The 21626-nt window shown below is 51.1% G+C and overlaps 1 protein-coding gene across 6 annotated transcripts; it reads left to right on the forward strand.

The window, feature by feature from the left end:
- Positions 1 to 741: 741 nt before the first annotated feature.
- Positions 742 to 4238, forward strand: LOC133220621 (E3 ubiquitin-protein ligase DCST1-like). Of its 6 annotated transcripts, none has more exons than XM_061368866.1 (16): positions 742 to 846; positions 932 to 1057; positions 1134 to 1208; positions 1310 to 1438; positions 1511 to 1650; positions 1734 to 1911; positions 2022 to 2165; positions 2244 to 2365; positions 2441 to 2601; positions 2750 to 2849; positions 2928 to 3023; positions 3112 to 3238; positions 3320 to 3436; positions 3524 to 3666; positions 3759 to 3872; positions 3961 to 4238. In XM_061368866.1, exons 1-16 carry the CDS (start codon positions 768 to 770, stop codon positions 4204 to 4206), a joined length of 2097 nt encoding a protein of 698 aa, XP_061224850.1. In that variant the 5' UTR covers positions 742 to 767; the 3' UTR covers positions 4207 to 4238. The 6 variants fall into 6 exon arrangements, with proteins under 6 accessions (XP_061224850.1, XP_061224853.1, XP_061224854.1 ...); XM_061368869.1 differs by having other exon boundaries at positions 3795 to 3872; XM_061368870.1 differs by having other exon boundaries at positions 3804 to 3872.
- Positions 4239 to 21626: the final 17388 nt, after the last annotated feature.

The raw sequence follows: 21626 nt of genomic DNA on the forward strand, positions 1-21626 counted from the left end.
CACCGCCAGGGCCCCCAGGTTCAGCCCATCCACTGCCGAGCCATCATCTGCAGCCACCCGCATCGGGCCCCACGTTGCGCCTGGGGGGAAACATGGGCATCCCCCCCTGGAGCCCCCCAAGCCCCATAATCCCCCAAGGACTCAAAATCCTCCAGGGGAGTGTTTACACAGGATTGGGTTTAGGCGATTTATCCAGAATTGAATTGAAATTATGTGTACAGGGACTGAAAATACAAAGAAATAAGGGACACCCACTTGTTCACGAGATTCACGCTAGACCCCTTTGCTTCCTAAACCCCTGACAGAGCCTAGGTGCTGCTGGACCTAGTCCCAGTCTTGGGACTCTGGGCTCTGGTCCTGGCCCCTCCGCCCCGCCCACGAGACCAGCCCCATGCTGGGCTGCGCTCCCCCGGACTCTCGGTGCTCTCCCAGGCTCCAGGCACAGGGATACAGCAGACTGAAGGAGCAGCTCAGTGAGCTGGTTCCAGGGGAGCACCTCAATGTTGTCGGTGCCAGTCGAGCATTCCACGGCTGTCGGTTCTAGAAGAGCATCCTGCCGTTGTCAGTTCTAGGGAAGCATCCTGCTGTTGTTGCCAGGTCAGCATCCCATTGTCATCACTACCAGGGCAGCGTCCCTCTGTTGTTGTTGCCAGGGCAGCATCCCTCTGTTGCTAGTACCAGGGCAGCATCCCCCTGTTGCTGGTACCAGGGCAGCATCCCTGTTGTCTGCACCAGGGCAGCATCCTGCTGCCCTCAGGACAGGGGCCATGGAGCCATCGGAGGCCCCTGGGCGAGAGCGCTGGGCCGGGTCTGAGGCGCGCAGGAGGCAGAAGCCACCCAACACGAGTGAGATCCCTTCCCCTCCTCTCCCGGCCAGGGCTGCCCGTGGGCACTGGGAGGGGGCCCGGCTGACGCCTCTCTCCCCACCCAGCCCTGCAGCGAGCGGTGGTCTCGCTGCTGCCGGCCCCGTGCAGCCGGTTCCTCTGGAGCCAGCCGGACCAGCACCGCTGCAGCAAGTTCTTCCTGGCTGCCAGCATCGGGATCCTCCTTGGCCTTGGTGAGTGCTCCCGGTGCCAGGTGTGGCGAGAAGCTGGGGGTACCAGGGGCTCAGGGTGCATCTGCTGCTGTTGCAGGGCTCTGCCAGGTCTTTGTCATCCCCATGAACATCACAGAGACGCATAAGGTGCAGCTCTCCTATGGGCTGGCAGGTGAGGAGGGGGCCAGGAGGAACTTTTTGGGCTGATGGGCGCCATTGGGAGCACTGGGGGGGTCTCGATGGGACCATGGCTACAGCTCCATCCTCCCACAGGAGTGACTGCCTTGGGCTGGGCCACGTCCCCCCACTTCCGCTGCGCCAGCCTGCTCGTGGTCCCCAAATTCTTCGGCAAGGAGGGTCGGGTCTACGTCCTTTCCCTTGTCCTCGCTGCCATCTACAACGGTAGGTTGCCCCCTGCATCCCTGTCCCACCCTTAGGGTCCCAAGGGTCCTGACCCCCACTTGCTGGCACCAGGGCCCGTGGCCAACATCTGGCACAACCTGGAGGAGGTGATGCGCTCGCTGGGCTGCGTGGCAGAGCTGCAGGTCAACCACAGCCGCATGCTGTGGCGCATGTCCACGGCGCCCCTGCGCAAGGTGATGGAGGACATGGCGGTGAGGCAGGGTGTTGGGGTGGGAAGGAGGGAGGGGGGCTGCACGGAGCAGGGTCAAGCCTCTGTGTGTGCCCACTGTGGCAGCTGAGCGGGCAGATGCTGAACTCTGAGGTGCAGAACATTTCACGTGCCTTTGTGGGGCTCAATGAGGAGGTGGCCAGCGAGGCTGGGTACGACCTGCAGCAGCCCCAGCACGGCAAGACCCAGCTGGCACCCAGCACCCAGCAGCTCTATGAGACCAAGACCAAGATGCGCTGCAATGGTGAGGAGGGAAGGGAGCTGCACCCCCCGGCACCAGCCTCACCAGGCACCACACGTGGTGTCCGGGATGGTGGTGTTGGGGCTGCATCAGCTCAGGCTCCTGTCCATCAGATGTGGTCGAGCTGGGCATGCAGCGCTGCCGGGACTGGTTTGACACCAAGTACGATGCTTGCATGGAGCAGATATTCGTGCCCCTCGTCAACCACTTCCTCTGCCTGCCCATGAAGTTCAAGTTCCTCTGCCACATTGTGAAGGGTGGGTAGCGTGGGGGACCCCTGCCCTGGTCACCCTGAGTTGAGGCAATGCCAGCATCATCCTCACTGTGTCCCACAGTTATGAATAGCTGGTGCAGGGACAAGATCCCCGTGGAGGGCAACTTTGGGCAAACATACGACATGGTGAACAACTCGGTCAGCAACCTCAGCCAGGAGTTCAGCGCCAGCGTGGTCTTCCAGGTGGGTGCCATGTACCGTCTGTGTGGCACAAGGCTTGGACGGGACCCAGCCAGACCCACAGCCCCTGTGCTGCAGGAGGAGCACCGCGAGATGCTGTCGGTCACCACCAACGTGTCTGCAGAGCAGCTGATGGAGGAACTGACCTCACACTTCCAGGAGCACAGTGCCCGCCTGGGCCAGACTTTCTCCATCTTCCGCCTGGTTCTTTCCTTCTCCTTCATCCTCGTCTTCATCACGTGAGCCCTGGCATGGGAGGGCGTGCGGGGTTCGGGCACAGAGAGACAGGGTCTTCTTTTGGCAGCAGGTCTGGGGTGAGGGGAAAGGCATGAAGACAAAGGAGGAATCCTGGAGAGCCAGTCCCTGGACCCCCCCTTCTCTTGCCAGGGCTTTCTCCTACACCAAGCGGTATTGTCAGGACATCTCTTACGACAACCTCTACATCACCACCTACTTCCGTCAGATCGATGCACGCCGCAGGAAGGAGGTGAGGGGGTGCAGGTGGCCTTGCACCAGGGCCGGGGGCTGCAGGGGCTGTGCTGAGCTGCCCCTGCCCCTTTCCCAGGGCAAGCGGACGCTGCTGCCGCTGCTCCGTGCAGAGGCCTCGGCCTTCATCTTCCCGTGCCGGCCCATGGTGCAACCGCTGGAGATGCAGAACATGGTGAGGGGGCCGGGCGGGTGACACGACGGGAGGTGGGTCAGCTGGAGGAGGCTGCAGGACAGGCTGCAGCAGATGCTGCTCCCCACAGGTGCTGGAGCTGCTGGAGTGCATCCCTACCCTGCTCTTCCTCCTGCTGGCCTGCGCCATGGACCACGTGCTGGTCAGCATGCTCAGCACCATCCAGCAGCACTCCTTTGTGCAGTACTCCTTCCACAGTGAGTCCCCAAGCCCACAGCAATGCACAGAGGGGGGGGATGCTTGTGTGTGCCCCTTCACAGCTTCACATGCTCCCACAGGCAGCCATCACTTGTCCATCCACGTTACGGGCACGTCCCTGATGGCGCGGCTCCTGCGGAGTACCATCGGCGCCCTCAACACCTCCTCTGACACCCTGCTGGAGACGTCCAACTTGGGTGAGCCCCCCCCCAGGGGATGGACACCCCATGCCCATCACAGCTCCACAGCCTGAGCAGGGGCTCAGCGCCACCTCATGTCCCCAGTGTGCCTGCCGCAGCCGCGCCGCATGAGCCAGCACCAGTACCTGAGCAGCTGCCTGCCCCTGGCCGGGCTGGCGCTGCTCTGCCTGGCCCAGGTCTACACATACCGCCTGCGCCGTGTCATCGCCGCCTTCTACTTCCCCAAGGTGAATAGCAGCCCCTCGGGGGGGGTGGGCAGATTTTGGGGTGAGCCCATAACCTGGACCATAACCTTGGGGTGGGCTCATGGTGTTGGCAGCGGGAGAAGAGCCGCGTGCTCTATCTCTACAACAAGCTGCTGCAGCAGCGCCTGGACTTCATCCAGCGGCAGCGGAAGCGCATTATCCAGCGGGCACAGCAGCCCCCAGGACTGGTGAGTGGGGCTTCACTGTTCCCCCCAACCCCAGGGTTCTGCTCTGCCATGGGGCCTGCAGCTCAGCCCCACACATCTTCATCCCTAGGGCACAGCGATACTGCGCTGGTGCTGCCGCCGCTGGCCCTGCCTGAGCCACTGGATGCGCCGGAGCTGCACGGTGTGTGGGGTGCGTGTGGGGCCCCCAGAGCCCGCCTGCCCCGCACCTGCCTGTGCAGCCCCGTACTGCCGGCAGTGCTGGCGCGAGGCAGGACGTGTCTGCCTGGCCTGCGCCCCCCCGGAGCCCAGCCCTGATGCCGACAGCAGCGACGAGGGTCTGGGGTACACGGGCTGAGGGCATGAGGCAATAAAGTGTGAGACCCCCCCCCGTGTGCAGCAAGTGCGGTCCAGGAGAGAGAGGGGGGAAAGGGGCTGGAAAGGGGACCTTAAAGCTCATCCAGTTCCAAGCCCCTCCATCCCCCTCCCTTAGCCCCCGTTTCCCCCTTTCTCACCTCACCACTCCCTTGCTCACCAGAGACAACAGGAGCAACATAAACTTGACCCTAAAGGGGAGTTCTCACCCCTAAAGGCAATGGAGGAGCATATGAGCTTGAGGGCATCACCTTCAAGCCACTCTGGTCCCTGCACAGAGGGAAGCTCGGCAGCAGTGTGGAGGGAGGGGGTTTATTTCAAAAGACAGTAAGACAATTGTTCCATTTAGTATCAAAACACTTGATAAGGTTCTTTGCTCCGGCTTGGCCCCTAAACCGGCTACAACCAGGCAGCATGCTCACACAAGAAGCTACACACTGTGAGCCTGACACGTCTCCACACTCACACCTCACAGCGACACATCAGCAATGCACAGCAAGGTGGCTTGTACCTTATTAAGACACTAAGAGCACTCCTGGCCAGGGGAGAAGGCCTCGATCCCTTCCCTTGGGGTAGGCAAAAACAGTTTCCCCAAGCGAACAAGGCTGTTGTACTTAAGCTGTTGAGTGTAAGCCAGCACTGAGTGCTAAAGCTTGGTGGGTCAGCACTCAGTGAAGGCAAATTCAGCTCCTGTGTAGCAATGGGTTAGAGGGGCCGTGGCTTCTTCAAGGGGAAAAGAAGTGGCCAACAGTGAGGGGGAAGAGAAGAGAAACAACCCCTGTGAAGGTTCAACTGGGCAGGGAACTGCCTGGTTTTAGAAGTCTCCTTCTACCCAGGTTGCTTCTCCACAAGTTACCTTAAAGCTGAGAAACTGAACTGCTCTTTTGGCAAACAGGCTCCTGGAAAGGGATTTTTCCCAATGGGCTCACATCACTATCCCAGCTGCTCCCATCAGGTGGCCCACAGTCGGAACCACGAGCCGCCCCCCACTCCCTCCCCAGCCAAGGCAGGATGACCCAGAGCTGGTTAACAGAAGGTTAATACCCAATTGTAAAGCCAAGAGCTTTGAGTGCAGCTCAGCAGCCTCACTGGTTACTTGGAATGTTCACACTGGTTACTACAAAAAAGAAAAGGTACTTACAAAACGGGTACATCTCAAAACATGCTCCCAAACATTATTGCATTGCTCGTTTCCCTTAATAATGTTGTTTGAGGCTCTGCCCAACCTGATGATGGCCTTTAACCCCGAGGCAAGGGAGAAGAGCTGCGTTCGGTCAAGTTAGCAACAGGAAGCAAACTCTGGTCCCAAGGGTTAGAGGCCAGCAGCGGCTGGGCCAGCGCGGGCATGGCGTGGCAGAGGCAGTGGTGGGGATCCATTACATCTTGTTCAGGTCTAGCAGGGTCTGGTCCAGCATTCTTTGCGTGCAGAGATGCTCCTCGTTGGAAATCAAAATCTGCATCCAAAATGGAAGTAAAATTATTGCAATGGAGGAAAGGTTGAATGTAAAATGCAACAACAGAGTCAAGAAATGTTTGTCTTATGTCTTATGAACATAGAGAACTCCTGGTGCCCAGTTCAAGAGTTATACTTGCATGGAAATATTTGTTGAGCGGTTTTGAGCAAAAAATTTGGAAACTGGGTTTTTTCTTTCATGGATGCTTATTTCCAAGGAAAAAGGCTTGTGATCTGTTCCCCTGGATTTATTTGTCATTAATTGGAATCATTGCAAAAATCTGTGCTTTCAGTTGCAGATTGTGGCCTTATAGAGAAAGTAAGGAAGAAAAAACTCCCAGCTAAAGCTGCAACAGAAGCTCAGAATGTGATACAAGATGCTGATAATAAGAGCAAAGTCTCTCTTCTGTGCCAAGAAGTGGCACAGCAGAGGCGTGGACAAGTATACAGCCTGTGCATATATTAAGACATAGAGCTTCACCAAACAGAGAGACCCAGACTTCTGCAGATGGCAGCTTGAATAGCAAGAGCTTTTTTGAACTCTTTTACCAGTTTTAGGAAGTTTCTCCACTGGTGGAGCGTAGCTGGATTTTTGTGAGGGGGTCATTTTGCTGGTAGCCTGGTTTCCAATATTCAGTCATAGAACCACAGAATCCCAAGTTGGTTTGGGTTGCAAGAGACCTTAAAGCTCATCCAGATCCAACCCCTGTCATGGGCAGGGACCCCTTCCACTGGAGCAGCTTGCTCCAAGCCCCTGTGTCCAACCTGGCCTTGAGCACTGCCAGGGATGGGGCAGCCACAGCTTCTCTGGGCACCCTGTGCCAGCGCCTCAGCACCCTCACAGGGAAGAGCTTCTGCCTTATATCTGTCCTGAACTCCCCTATTTCAGTTTGAGCCCATCACCCCTTGCCCTGTCACTCCAGCCCCTGATGAAGAGCTCCTCTCCAGTATCCTTGTAGCCCCCTTCAGACACTGGAAGCTGCTCTGAGGTCTCCATGCAGCTTCTCTCCTCCAGGCTGAACAGCCCCAATGTTCTCAGCCGAAGGCAGGCTAATTCCATTGCAGGTCAGTCTTCATTCACTTCTGACTGCATTGGCCAATTTCTGTAAAGCTGACCTGGTGGTTAAGGATTCACAGCTATGATGGTTTAGTGGAAACAACATTCAAGAACCTGAGCTGCTTTATGCAGACGTGGAAGAAAAAATAGTCTTAGCTCACCTCCTGTGTTCAGTTTTGTTCCCCACTCTACAAAACAGATGTGGATGGGTTGGAGATGGTCCAGAGAAGGGCCATAAAGATGATGCAAGGACTGGGAAGCTGTGTGAGGAAAGGCTGAGAGAGCTGGGTCTGTTCAGCCTGGAGAAAAGAAGGCCCAGGAGAGATCTTGTCACCATGATAGAGTATTTAAAGGGTGGCTACAATGAAGACAGAGATTCCCTTTGTACAAGGAGGTACATGGAAAAGACAAGGGATGATGGGCACAAGTTACTCCTGGGGGATTCCAACTGGACACAAGAAGAAAATTTTTCCCAGTGAGAACCAGTCACTGGGATCATCTCCCCATGGAAGTGGTGGCTTCCCCAATGTTGGACACCTTTAAGATTCAGCTGGACAGGGCGCTGGACCATCCAGCCTAGGCCATGCCTTACTTAGAAAGGTTGGATCAGATGACCCTTGAGGTCCCTTCCAACCTGATATTCCATGATTCTAGACACCACAGACACCAAAGAGTCTACACAAGAAAGAGCTTTGAAAACCAGGCTTTTAGCTGCTATTCTAGGAACTATTTGCTTTCTAATCCAAAGCAAGACCCACTTCCAAATCTGAATTGCAGTACAAGGCTTCAAGAGTACAGCAGAGTACACTGGCACAGCAAAACCGATTACCTCTTATATTAACAGGTTATATTTTAAGTTTAGGAATTACCTGTTGTGCTCAGTAAGCATCCACTCCCGCAGTGTGTGATATCAGGTATTTTCAGGACTAAAGCCGAGAAATAAGAAGCAACAAAAACCTTTCTTTTCTCCACCCAAAATGCCTGTTGAAGGACTGGACAGACATTGTTTCATGGAACTTAAGATCTGATGGAAGTGTCTGCTTGACCCGCAAATCCTCAGTTTTTCTTCATGGAACTAAAGCCACAACATTTCTTTTTACTCAGGAACTTCCAATTTTCCCCCATTTTTTTTTTTTTTAGGACTAAATTTCCAATACTGGATTTCAGCCAAAAAAAAAAAAAAAAGTTGGTCTTCAGTTACTGAGATTCAATTTATTCTCTTTCTGAGCACTTGGCTTAATCCAGCTCAGAAAGGTACATTAATGAACTCTCTTACAAATGAAAACAGGGAGCAATACTTTGCATTTCATTAGCTCTTAAAAGAAAGCTGAGCAAGTTAAGCAGGGGCCAGCAATATTTTAATTAGCCTTCCCGAGATTGTCTTCTGCAAAAGTAGTCCTTTTTAATTACATTGGTTACAATACCCTGCGGCAGGTCAACTCCCTACTTAAAGATCTCTGCACAGCATGGTTTCTGCACCGTGGGCATGCAGATGAATTCGGTGTTTTCCCCAGTGTTGCAGCATCTGATTAAGTCCCAACTCCCTTCTGCGGCTGAATGTGCTTCTGGCACAAGGTAACGCATAGGTGTGGGCTGCCCAAGCTCTTGAGAAGCAGCGCTGGGTTTGTCTGTGGGATGGATTTTAGATTGGACTGTGTGGCCTTGCTGTCTATCACAGAAGCTGATGCTGGCAGCTTCCAAAGAACCACATGTTAATTTGAATGTGGGGAAAAAGCAGCTCTCAGTGTGCATCAAAGGACCTTTATTCCTGGTTCTCACAATGTTCTCAACAGTGGTAAACTTCTAACAAGCAGAGATTTTTCCCATTTTTGGTTCAGTTTTGAAGTTGGATTTGATTTTATTTCTTGTTATTAATGGGGAAATATGTTTCTTAGCTGTTCTGAGGTCGTGGGTGCTCAGTTTTCACAGGTCCCAACTCTACATAGCAAGCCTATGACTAGCAGGTTCTAGAACTGCAATATGCAGCTCAGATCACTACTGCTCCCAAAGCAAGACTCCAGGGTAATCTGTGGTCCAGTTTGATGTGTGACTGGGTTCCAAGTCACAGTCCTTAGTGTTCCAATATGTAGTTAAAAATACTCCATCAGCTGACATCCCTTTGCAGCCTAGAAATGCCGTCAACACTTCTCTTAGTTTGCAAAAAAAGACATGCCCAGTTTTATGGTTTAGGGGGTTTTGTGTGTGTGTGTGTGTGTGTGGCTAGTGTTGAGTTTCCCCATGTTCAGAAAAGCAGGAGAATCTTTTGAGTTTCCAAGGACAAGCAAACAAAGAGGTGGAAAAGGAAAACCTTTGGCAAAACAGCAAAATACCACAAGACAAACCCTTTTTATACAACAAAAATTATCAGCATTCTATCTAGTGCCCTTGTGGGGGGATTAAAACCTAATTTATAGTCAAAGGGTAGAGTCTGGCTGGAAGTGGTTCTGTAAAGGGAGAGGAATTGATTTCTGAAGCAGCGATACATCTCCTCTATCCACGGAGCAGCAGGACTCCTGGAGGACGAGCATCTCCCAGAGCTTCAGACAATGGCACAGATCTTGCCTGGCTTGGGACTCTTTTTCTTCCTTTCATTCCAGTCTCACAGCTGGAACCAAGAAGGTAGAGCTAAATTTGGACCTTTATTTCAAGTCAAGCCTTTTACGTATCTTTCTGCCTCCTTTTGTTTTGTCTTGGAATCTGGGCTGGATTAGGGAGTTCTGCTCTGCATGTTTCTGTAACATACGAAGAAAACTCATGAATGTGTCCTTGAGAAAGGAGATCATTAAAAATTAAACCACTTTGAAATGCTGGATTTTTCTCTGGTTTTATTCCTTTCTTGGAAACAATTTTCTCCTGTTACCCAGAAACTTTCCCCAGAGTCACATCTCCTTGAAAACTTCTCCTAGAAATTGTCCATGGAAAATTACTAAAATGGGCACTTGCCACTAGCAAAGCCATCAGTGGGAAATGCCTGCCCCATCCTGCACCATTGGCCTGGGTCTGGAAGGGTGGTACTCAGTGAGTAAACAGGTTTCTCCAGAATGAAGGATTTAGACATTTTGGGATGAATTTGGCCTTCTTTTATAATTTATAAAGGAAAAAGACCTCAGCGTGGCCCTGTGGAAGGTGCAGTTTCCAAGCATAAGGACAGTGTAAGAGATGAGGACATTTGCCCAAAGGGCTACAACTCTTTGTAAGCAGTGAAGGTGTAAATGCAACCTCATTTTCACTGTTGTCCAGCTACAGAGAGAAAAGCACCTTATTCTGTGTGTGCGTGCAGACAGCAGTTCTTACTGGTAGAACTGGACTTGTACCCCTGAGCTGCTCTCATTTCCCCCATGCAATCGAGACCTCAGAAGCATTCCTCCATCTGGACATCTCCACCTCGGCAGGTCCTCTGCCTTCTAGCAACCAGTTTGTGTGGCCTTTGCTCCCTCACTGGGGTACTGGACTTTTGTTCTTTCCACCAAAGGGGTTGCAGAACCGTGTGGGATAAGGGTCTGGCTTGTGACATTTGGCTTTCCTTGAGGGTGTTCTGTAGGTTTTGGCCTTCCTAGAGGGAGGTTTGAGAGTGAATAGAATGGTGTTTGAGAATGAGCAGAACAGAGAAAAGGAGAAGGAGGAGAAGAGAGGAGAGGAAAATAGGGTGAATTCAGTTGGAAGGGACTAGAATGACCACGTCAGGGCTGACCAAAATATAAACATGTTATTAAGGGCATTTTCCAAATGCTTCTTAAACAAGTGCCAGGCTTGGGGCATCAACCACCTCTCTAGGAATCCTGTTCCAGGGTTTGACCACCCTCTTGGTAAAGAAATGCTTCCTCATGTTCAGTCTAAACCCTCCTCCACTGCAGCTTTGAACCATTCCCAGGGGTCCTGTTGCTGGATCCCAGGGAGAAGAGCTCCAAGACCTGTTTCAATAGAAAGTTGTCCTGGGTTCATCAGTAGCAGTCATTTTTCTCTTTCTTGGTAGCTGGTGCAGGGCTGTGTTTTGACTTTCAGCTGGGAACAGAGCTGAAAAACAATGATGTTTTGGTTTGGCCAAGGACTTTGTGGGCCTCATGCTCTGCCAGGGAGGAGGGGAGCCGGGAGGAAGCAGAGACAGGACACCTGACCCAAACTGACCAAAGAGGTATTCCATACCACAGCACGTCATGCCCAGGAGGTAACTGGGAGTTACCCGGAAGGGCGAGTTGGACTGCAGGGTTGGAGGAGGTATGGGTTGGTGCTTGATCGGGCTGGGGGGGGCAAGTTATCGGTCACCTGGTGATGGGGTGTTGTATTCTCTTCCCTTGTTATTTCCTTTATCATTACTATTATTGGTGGCAGCAGTAGTGATTTGTGTTATACCTTAGTTACTAAACTGTTCTTATCTCAACCCGTGGGAGTTGCATTTCTTTTTGATTCTCCTCTCCGTTCCCCCAGGAGTAGGGGGAGGGCAAGAAGGGGGGGAGTGGGTAACAAGCTGTCTGGCTGTGGGTTAAACCACGACAGTTCTTTTTGGCGCCCAACGTGGGGCACGAGGGGTTGAGATAACGACAGATCTGACCGGATTAATAGTCACTCGTCACAATGCTGATTTATTGGCTCTCAGAGTTGTTCCTCTTGATCTCACAGCTTCAGAATGTTGTAACTTACTTAGAGCCGGTATTTGCTGTGTTAGTGTTTATCAAGTGTGGGGCTTGGGCTAAGGTTCCTGTCTCACTGTACTTTATGGCAATGACTTGTAATACGGGTGGGCTCCAGCAGCAGGACGGGACGGACGTGGCCGTGGACTGGTCCCTGGCCGTCCGGCTGCTCCTCACCGTCCTGGCCCTCGCCCTCACCTCCGTCTGCGTGAGGCTCTGGGAAGCCGAGGGGGGGCGGCCCCGGGAGCCGGCGGCTGCTGAAGCGGCCCGGGAGAGCGGCCCCGGGGACCAAGCGGGAGCGGGACCGGAGGCCGCGGGGGGACGGCTGCCGGTGGAGGAGGTCGGGGCGGTCGAGGAGCGGGAGGAGGCGGCTGCCGAGCAGCGGGAGAAGGCGGCGGAGGAGCCGAGCCCCGCGGAGGAGCCGAGCCCCGCGGCCGAGCCCAGCCCCGCGACGGCCGAGAGCATTCCCCGGAAGCCGCCCGCCGAGCCCCAGGAGCACGCAGGAGACCCCGCAGCATTTCCCAGCAAGGCAGAGGAGGAAGAGCTGGACTCAGGAAAAGAGAAGCTGGTGGTGGGAGAGCCGGCGAGCACAGCAGCTACACCAGCCCCAGGGACAAGCACAGCAGCTACACCGCCCCAGTGACAAGCACAGCAGCTACACCAGCCCCAGTGACAAGCACAGCAGCTACACCAGCCCCAGTGACAAGCACAGCAGCTACACCAGCCCCAGTGACAAGCACAGCAGCTACACCAGCCCCAGTGACAAGCACAGCAGCTACACCAGCCCCAGTGACAAGCACAGCAGCTACACCAGCCCCAGTGACAAGCACAGCAGCTACACCAGCCCCAGTGACAAGTACAGCAGCATTGTTTGAGAGTTCTGAAGGTTTTGAATGGCCTTTGGGTATCCTTGGGACCTGCCTGCTGATTGTGATGGTGTTCACTATGTTGGCACACATGCAGAGTGTGTTTTACCCACCACCATTGTGTCTGATCCCAAAATTTAAGCAGAGTCAGGTTTGGGTCTTGTCTGGGGTTAGACAACAATATGGGAGGACCAAGAGGTTTTCCCCAAGGCTGGACAGCCATGAGTGGCAGGGCATGAGGGACAGTATGGGCAAGTATCTAGTCCACTGGGCCCCTCCAGTGCTTTGGAAACATTGGAGATGGAAGGACAATGAATTATTTTGAACCTGGTGGGCCCCTGACCCTTAAGGCCAACAGAGCAGAGATGCAACATAGAGATGGACTCATGATCGAGGGGTGGACCTAACAATGGACACTGTCGCCCAGGTTATTCACAGGTGTGAACACTGCGCACAGTCTCTCCTGCTCTGAAAGACTGTTACAAGAGGTGGAGCCTGACATCATGGACCAGATGCACTCAGCAGCTTTATAGGGACTGGTCCATGCACTACGATGAGAGTGCACTTAGATAAGAGTGATGGTATATTGAAAATGTGGGATCTGAGCATGACGTGAATGGTATGGAATAAGGGGTGGATAATGTCCTGGGTTTAGCAGTGGCAGTCATTTTTCTCTTTCTTGGTAGCTGGTGCAGGGCTGTGTTTTGACTTTCAGCTGGGAACAGAGCTGAAAAACAATGATGTTTTGGTTTGGCCAAGGACTTTGTGGGCCTCATGCTCTGCCAGGGAGGAGGGGAGCCGGGAGGAAGCAGAGACAGGACACCTGACCCAAACTGACCAAAGAGGTATTCCATACCACAGCACGTCATGCCCAGGATGTAACTGGGAGTTACCCGGAAGGGCGAGTGGGACTGCAGGGTTGGAGGAGGTATGGGTCGGTGCTTGATCGGGCTGGGGGGGCAAGTTATCGGTCACCTGGTGATGGGGTGTTGTATTCTCTTCCCTTGTTATTTCCTTTATCATTACTATTATTGGTGGTAGCAGTAGTGATTTGTGTTATACCTTAGTTACTAAACTGTTCTTATCTCAACCCGTGGGAGTTGCATTTCTTTTTGATTCTCCTCTCCATTCCCCCAGGAGTAGGGGGAGGGCAAGAAGGGGGGGAGTGGGTAACAAGCTGTCTGGCTGTGGGTTAAACCACGACAAAAGTCCACTGTGTCTTCTCTCAGTGACACAAGGCACTGCATGATCAGAACCAAGTAGTCTCAATAGGAGCAGAAGTGCTCCAGGTTTGCACAGTTCCCAGTAAGCTGTGTTACTCCTTCAGAAACAGCACTCAAAACGCCTTATTTGAGCAGTGTTTGCTGATCAGGAGTGCAGCCTGCTTCCAGACCAAGCCCTGAGCCTCACTGGGTAGGAACTTCTGCATTAGGCTATACCTTCTTAACTACCACTGCTGCAGGACCCAGGAGGATACAGGGAGATTCCCAGTAACGCTGCTAATGGAGATGGAACGCATGAGCATCCCATGTATTTGTTGCCTGATTACTATAGAAATAAATGAATCAGGGCAGCACATTGAACAGTCAATTCTCTCTTATTCAGAAACCAGCACAATTTAATTACGTCTAAATAGCACTTCTAATGGTGAATAGTGAATCAATTGATGGGCCCAGTACTTCAGAGAGTGCTTTATTGGCAGCTCTGTCTGACTCCCTGGATGCTCATGCCAAAATGAAGAGATCCTTTCACAAACCTATTCCTCTCAAGCCTAGAGGCTGTTAGGTTCACTCCCAAAACAGATTCTCCTTTCAAGAGTTAATTGCTCTGTAATCTTCCCACAGACACAAATATTTATTGAGTCTTAAGACAGAATCTGCTTTGGCTCACCAGGGTGTAAATCACTAGTGACAGCACTGAAGTCACTGAGACTACACAGGAAGAGGAATGAGGACCTCAGTGCCACAGGCCTGGGGATGATGCCCAGGCTTACAGTGCATCTTCACGTGAAGGTATCAGCTTGATTGAGATGAAAACCCATGTACACCCTGCAGCTGGGAGCATGGGTTCAGTGGCCTGTCTCATCCAACAAGCTTTCTTGCAAAGTCCTCAACATAATATGTGTCATACCTTAATAAAAGACCCCTGTGTTTGTGGCAGTGGTGAAGCTGGCACTGAAACGCAGGTTCTCCTCTCAGTTATGCCCACCTTGGTCTGGAATAACTCTCCTGGATTTGTTGTTACGAGGCTATCAAAGTTGTATGGACCCCATTTCCCAATGGGTTGTGTCTCTATGTCTGTGCAGTTAGCTACACACGGAGCCACTGTGCTCTAAGCTGACCAAGCTGGTGCTCTCAGGTGTAGCTGCTCAATAGCAGCACTACCTGCTCTGCCTCCCGTTTCACATCATGCCTTCTCCCCTTCTGGCATTTCCAGTAGCCCTCACCCCAGGGAGGCGCATGAAAGCCCCAGTTAACAGATTTCATCAGAAATCACAGGGTAAAGAAGTTATTTGCAAAGGATTATAGAGGAGAAGCGTTACATCCTTCAAAGGAGCTTTAATAAGTGAGGAAGTGCCTGGTTCCAGTGCATCATCGAAACCCTGTTGCCAGCACAATGTCCTTCCCCTGAGCTACCGCCTGTGTTCTCTGGTGACCTGTCCTCATTTTGCTATTGTAGGGCTTGGGACAAGCCCTACGTCCAGGGAAACTGTATGTCATCATATACTGTCACTGTGATTAAATCTAGTGCATGCTCAAGAGGAGAAATAAATCCATTAAGTCCAAGCCCAGGTGCCTTTGGGCTACTGCGTTGTGTGTCCATGCTGGCTGGACACTGCTTCAGCATCTGTTAGGAGCTAAACTCTGGGTGCGTTTGAGGCTGTAGCATCCAACCTTCCCTAAGCCCATCCACATGGCACAGGAAATCTGTAGCCTCAAGGATATTCTGTCCCAGCTGAAGGCATGCAGATGTCCATAGGTGAACTGGGCTCCCTTTAGAGTCAATGGAGAACAACGTTTGGGTGCCTGAACCATAGACCAGGCCCAAGTGTTTGAGCTGATTCAGCATGTCCATGTTGTGACTGAGGGTTTATCCATGTTTTAGCATGGTCCCAGACCCACATGGGGCTGAGACACCCCAAGAGCAGACAGCTAGTTTAGAGGCAGATGTGTGATTCTCTCACCAGGCAGCTGTAAGGTATCCTCTCTACATCACACACTCCCAGCTCTTTCAACATCTTACAAAGTTCTGCTGAACTTCCTGCATTCCCCATTGTATTTATCTGACAAGAAGCAGAGGGGTTTTTTTTCTGTTGGTCTCTTAATTTTGGCCAGAGGAATAGCTCCCCATATTACCCAGGGCAATTAATTGAGAAGGAGCTCTTGAGATGATAGCAATTTCTTTTTTAATTAGAGCCTTCAATAGATCCCATTGGAGGGAAGTCCGTTAATCAGGTTTTAATTTGTGCAGTGGAGAGTTATAGCAAACCCAGGCACGGAACAGGGATGCTGGGTTCTGAAGGGCAGGGTTTAATGAGGTACAGAACAAGTGGGATGGTTGGAGACTGTACTGGTGTCTTTGGGCTCTTATGGGAAGCCATAAAACACAGAGCAGTTTGAACAGGATCAGGTTTTTATTCTAAAACTTAAACACAAGTGTTTCTAAGGCTTTTTCCCCCCCTTTATCTCTGGGGAAATTAAGTTTTGCATTAAGCCACTGACTTATCCATAACAGGAGAAAATGAATTGTTTGAAGTAATGCTTTTGTCGATTCGTTTTTGAAACCCCAGCATCAGATCCTCTGACTCCTCAGGTGTAGAATTGTAACAATATTGTGTTCTAATAAACAACTTTCTGCTTCCTCTCCAGAAATTACGCTCATTGTGCACACAGCATTCCTTTCCTGTCGCTCCATTCTTCAGCTACCCCTTCTTTCTGAATCTCCATCGATTTCGTTCTCCATAACAAAGGAAGTGGATGTGTTGCAATCAGTCCTTCACACTGCTCCAAGCCGCAGCGCAACAACTGCAAGCTGTTTTTCATGGGATTTAGCAAAAGTCCTAATTATAAACCTGCTTTTGTAAGATTAGCATTAAGGGAATGTTAATCATAGAATCATAGAATAGTTTGGGTTAGAAAGGAGCTTAAAGCTCATCCAGTTCCAATCCCTGACACAGGCAGGGATACCTTCCACTGCAGCAGCGTGCTCCAAGCTCTGTCCAACCTGACCTTGAGCCAGGGATGTTCTGCTATGTTTAACATTGCAAATGGGGAAACTGAGGCACTGAGCACACACACAGCACCCAGGTTCCTCCAGCAAGAGCTGAGGGGTTCTCACAGTCACAGAGATCTCTCTCTTCCATATCAAATATGCTGGGAGCTCACATAATTCATGTGTTTAATGCACAGCTTTTAAATTAATGGTTCATACTAGCAATGCATTTCAAACCATCGCATCAGCAGACGTTTTTTCTAGTTCCAGCAAGGGAAAAAACAGAGAGGATCAGAAAGGATCACCTAAGCTGACCATTGATTAGCTTCTTGGGAAGCTTTTTAACTGCTTAGTGACCCATTTACTCGAGGGCAAAGTACAGATGAAGAGCTTCTACTGTAATAAGAGTCAAAGTGGAAGGTAAAGTTGTATTGAGTATTTGTTAGCTGTGACTCCAGTCAGCTGCCCAGGCTCTAAGGAATGCAGCAACCTTTCCCTGTCAGAGACATGGAGAAATAAGGTGCAGCAGGGCATTTCTCCAGCCTTCCTGGAGATTTCACTGGAGAACACAAAGGTTAGGCCTCAGATGCATCTAGATGTCTCCAAGAGGCTATGGACAGGAAATAGTCTGTTTTCCTCTCTTGAATCCTTTATAACTGACAACTGATTTGAGATGTGGAGTTACTCTGACTTCTGGTCTCTTCTTTATCAGTAACTATTGCGATTGAAGCTATTCACACTCTTATGTGAAGACCATTCCTTCTCTGGCTTCCCACAGCTTCCCAAGGCAATGCTGTCCAACACCAAGTCCATGTTGCGTGTTCCCCAGGACACACACCACATGCAGAGTTGTGTAGGATGGTTCAATCCCCTCATTTTGGAATCCCCTCCTCCTTCCTATAGCTAAAGCCATAGCAGTGCTTGCTAAAAGTCATTCCTCAGTCAATGGTAATAGACTCAACCCAGCTCATAAATGATTTGCATTACATATTCTCCTGAAGTGATGTAGGAAATGCATCAAAAGGTTTAGAGTTATTGGGAGTTTGGGGCTTATTCTTTTTAATAGGATTGCTGATTTTCCTTCCTGTGAAAGCTAAGCAAGGTTCCCAGAGCTGAGTGCAACTCAGTGGGGCTGGAGATGGGAGAAAACACTGGAAGTGATAAATGCTGGGTATTAAAAGTGATCTACAGTTGTGTCACATTATAATGCAATTTTCAGGTCCTGTATCTCATAACCTGCAAGATTTGGGTGTAGATTACAAGCACCTATGGAAAGGGAGGACTCACCCCTGATCCCAGGCACATAAAGCACTGGCTCCACATGGGAAGTGTGTGCAAGATCCAGTAATAAATGATAATAATAGGACCTTAAATATGTCACTAAGCAGAGCTCAGTGATGCCTCTCACATATTGCAGCTCAGTGCAAGTGAAGAGCTTCCTCCCAGGGTGAGGAAGGCAGGAATTTTGATGGTTTATTTGAGGAAGAGCAGAGGAAAATCATCTGCAGGCTGCTGGGGATGGCAGGACACTGGGAGAGATCCACTCATCCCATCAGATCCTAAAACATCCGAGTGCAGGGGAGGGTGTAATGCAGCTCAAGCAGAGCTTTGTATTATTTCTATAGCAACATATAAAGCATCTGGGATTAGGAAGCAGCTTGAGCTCTGGAAGAGGAGCCAAACTATAGCTTTGACTTCACCATCAATCCCTACTTGATAGATTCACTATGCCCACCTCTTTCCCAGGCAAAGCCTAGCGAAACAGGGCTTGGGTATGGAGAATTGGCTCCTGGCACTGCTCTCCCTGCTCACTGAGGCTAACGATCACTCTGCAGGGCATAATATTTTCTCAAGCAGATTTAAGAGGAAATTCAATTGATCATCACCTTCTGCCCAGACTCCTCCGTGCATACCCGTGGCTGCCTTGCATTCCAGCCAGGATCCTCCTGCACCGAGCAGGGAGATTAATTCAGTGCAGTTTTGAGAGTGCAGTAGGTTAAAGCTGACAAACCTTTCATCCGGTAGGACGCGATGTGGGTGTCCTGCACATCACCCTGATGGGGGCAAAAAGGGGATGAGGCAATATATGGCCGGCAAAATAAGTCAATTACTGACACATGTTTCAGGTTTCTTCTTCCAGATCTCCCTAACGATGTCTTTTGGAGCTGTTGATAAAGTGACAGGGAGAAATCCACATAGATAATGCTGGTCGCAGATAAAAGGATAGGGTTGGTCCTGCTGACAACTTGCTGAGGAGCGGCTGAAGCTCAGGAAGGCTCAGTCTGGCAGTAGCAGATGTGACAGGGGTGTCACACAGCAAGCAATAGTGATATGAGGTGTGCAAGGGGGGCGATGCCAACGTGAGGAAGATGAAGGGGTTGGGAAGGGAGCAGCCCTCAGGTGATGGAGGGAGGCACCAGTAAAAGCTTATTGCAAAGTGTTTTACCACCACCCTGCCCACTGCCTGCATAAAGGCAACCTCTGCCTGGTGACTGCCTTTATTCAACCAAAAACAGTCCTGCAGTCCACCCCACCTCTCCTTCCTCATCTTCTGTCTCATGATCGCTGCTTCAGGTCAGGTCCCTGTAAATGGTCCATTGCTCCCACCTCTGCTCAGCTTCCTCATTAGTTACATCCCTGGGTTCTTCCAGACTCCTCATCTATGGCAATGATGAAGTGACCCTTCCAGAGACCTGCAGATGTAATGAATGCTCCCAGGTACTGCAGGATCAGCCCTAATGTCTTTATTCAAGTAAAACTTCCCAGTGGAGCCTGAAACTTGACTCTGAGAGGAAGGGACTTGCCTGAGACTGAATGGGTGAAGTGGAGAATCCTCAGTTAACCTGCCCTGGAAAGGCAGGGATATCAACATGGTGCTGGCACGGAATTGGGGCTGGTCCTGAGGTGGAGACGAGCACTTGGAATTGCATTGGGGAGCAGCTTGAGAGCCAGAGAAGAACTGAATGTACCAAAGGATTGCAAAAGGCTGGAATTCTTCATTGCTTCTGTGCAGGACACATTCCAAAGCACTTCCCCACTCTCTCCTTTGGGATATTTTCTTGGACATCTGCAGCTGAGGTTTTGTTGGAGACTTTTCCAGAAGCAACTAAAACCAGCACCCAACCCAGGTGTGTGCTGGGTGAAAATGAATGGGGTTTATGAGCTGTGGGAGCGGAAAAGTCAGTTTTCCAATAGAAGGAAGCTCCCAGTGGTCCGGAGGAACACTAATACAGACTGACGCACTCTAATGGAATTTACTTGCTTTTTCCTTTAATTCCATCCCAAAACTAAATGCCCAAAAGCTCTCCCTTGTGTCACACTCAGACACGTTTCTTACTGAAGTGACAGCTGAACTCTGCAGGCTTGAGGAGCGAGGTAGAGGGGGATTCACCAAGGAGAACAAGGAGGGACAAGAGCCCTGTGTGCCCCAGGGCTGGGAGGATGCAGCTCTTGCACTGCTGCTCCATAGGCTTCCAGGGGTCTGCGTTCCTCAGCTGAGCCACTAAAACCCTTCCTTGCTGGGAAGGTGGAGGAACAGGAAGGGAAAGCCAAATGCTTTGAATACATAGGAAAAATCCTGGCTGAGTCCTCCCTTCCCGGCCATCACAGAGCACTCAGGGCCCTGTCACTCTGTCAGCCAAGGGACAGGGCATAATTCACCACCATAATCTTTCTGGGAGCTGAAATTTGCTCTGGCCTGCAATTTCTTCCAGTTCATTCCTTCCTTGTGTTTGAATCCTGTTTGCAGTCTGCGCATTCAGACACTGAGCACTGCTGCTGAGCTGTGATTGCTCTGATAAGCCCGAGGTATCATTTCTGATCCATAGCTGGGTGTGCACATTATCCATTTCCAGTGAGTGAGCCTGCAAGGATTTGCAATGCAGTGTTCACACATGCTGCTCCCCAGCAGAACCAGCTCCTTCAGCTGAAAATTCCCACTCCCAACCAAAGCACGAGCAGCTCCATTTGGGAAAAGCCCTTCCAGGATGCTCTTTTCATGTCATTCCTTCCTGGTCCCTGGGGTCTGTGGGGCTGGCCTGGAAGCAATGAAAAGTCACCGTGCCTTGCTTTACAGATGGGGAAACTGAGGCACGGGGTGATGTGCTGGAAATCCAGTGGATTTATGGATCACCAACGTCACCCTGATGTGCTGTGGTGAGGCTGCCCTGTTCCTCACTGGGGTCCCATGGACACCTGCTCATGAGTTCCTAGCAGCAGAAGACTCTCATGCTCCTGTCTCCCATTGATCTTTCCATCTGGGAAGCTGAGGCCCTGAAGGCCTTTGGTCAGCTTTGAACCACCACCAAAATTACAAGAAGAAGCTCTGTGAAGGATGTTTCTCCCCCCCTTAAAAATAGATATCTTTATAAAAAGAGATTTTTTTATTTAAAAAAATCTTTATAAAAAGGTTTTTCTTTATAAAAACGGGTTTTCCTTATAAAAACAGATTTTCCTTATAAAAATACCTTTTCTTGAAAGAAGGCAGCAGCTCCTTGCCTCCCATGAAGAAACACATCCTTAGGTAATGGCAGAGCCAGCGCTGGGCGAGGGAGGGGAGATTCGAGATCTGCCCACTATGCCCCATTAGAGCAATGAAAGCTTTCATTTGTCACCACGGAGATTCCAGCCCGGACCCCGCAGTGACAAATCATTGTCACTGAGATAATCAAGCTGCAGAGACAGGGTCGTTTATCTTGGCTCTTTGCTAAACAAAGCATTTCCCTCCCTCCCGCCCGGCTCTTTGCAGGGCTGAGGGGGCCTGCGCTGCCTGGACCACACCATCAGAGGTCCCCATGTCCCGCTGCTGTCAATTAAAGCCAGAATGAGCCAGGGCTGTCAGAGGTACGCGGGGCTGCAGCATCCTCCCAGGCAACCTTTGCCAAAGCCAGCCAGCATAAGGCACTTGTTGCTCGTTGCCTCTCCTGAGAGCTGAACCAGGCTTGCAGCATTCACTGGACATCCATTTGTGAGCTGGGCAGCTCATCTTTATGGTCTTTTCATGCTTCAAATAGAATATATTTCATTGGAAACAGCGTTTAACAAGGCCAGCTGGGTAGGCAGTAGCTCCAGAGGGGTTTGAGAGACTGGTGATCCCCCCAGTGCTCAACCTGCTGCATGATTTAACCAATCCAAATGCTCAGGGCTGAGTTTGGTGCCTAAATCTCAAAAGACTCAGCTGCAGAAGGG

The sequence above is a fragment of the Neopsephotus bourkii genome, unplaced genomic scaffold, assembly GCF_033783945.1.
Source record: "Neopsephotus bourkii isolate Nb327-2 ecotype Australia unplaced genomic scaffold, CSIRO-AGI_Nbou_v1 NB_1462, whole genome shotgun sequence".
Lineage (NCBI taxonomy): Eukaryota > Metazoa > Chordata > Aves > Psittaciformes > Psittacidae > Neopsephotus > Neopsephotus bourkii.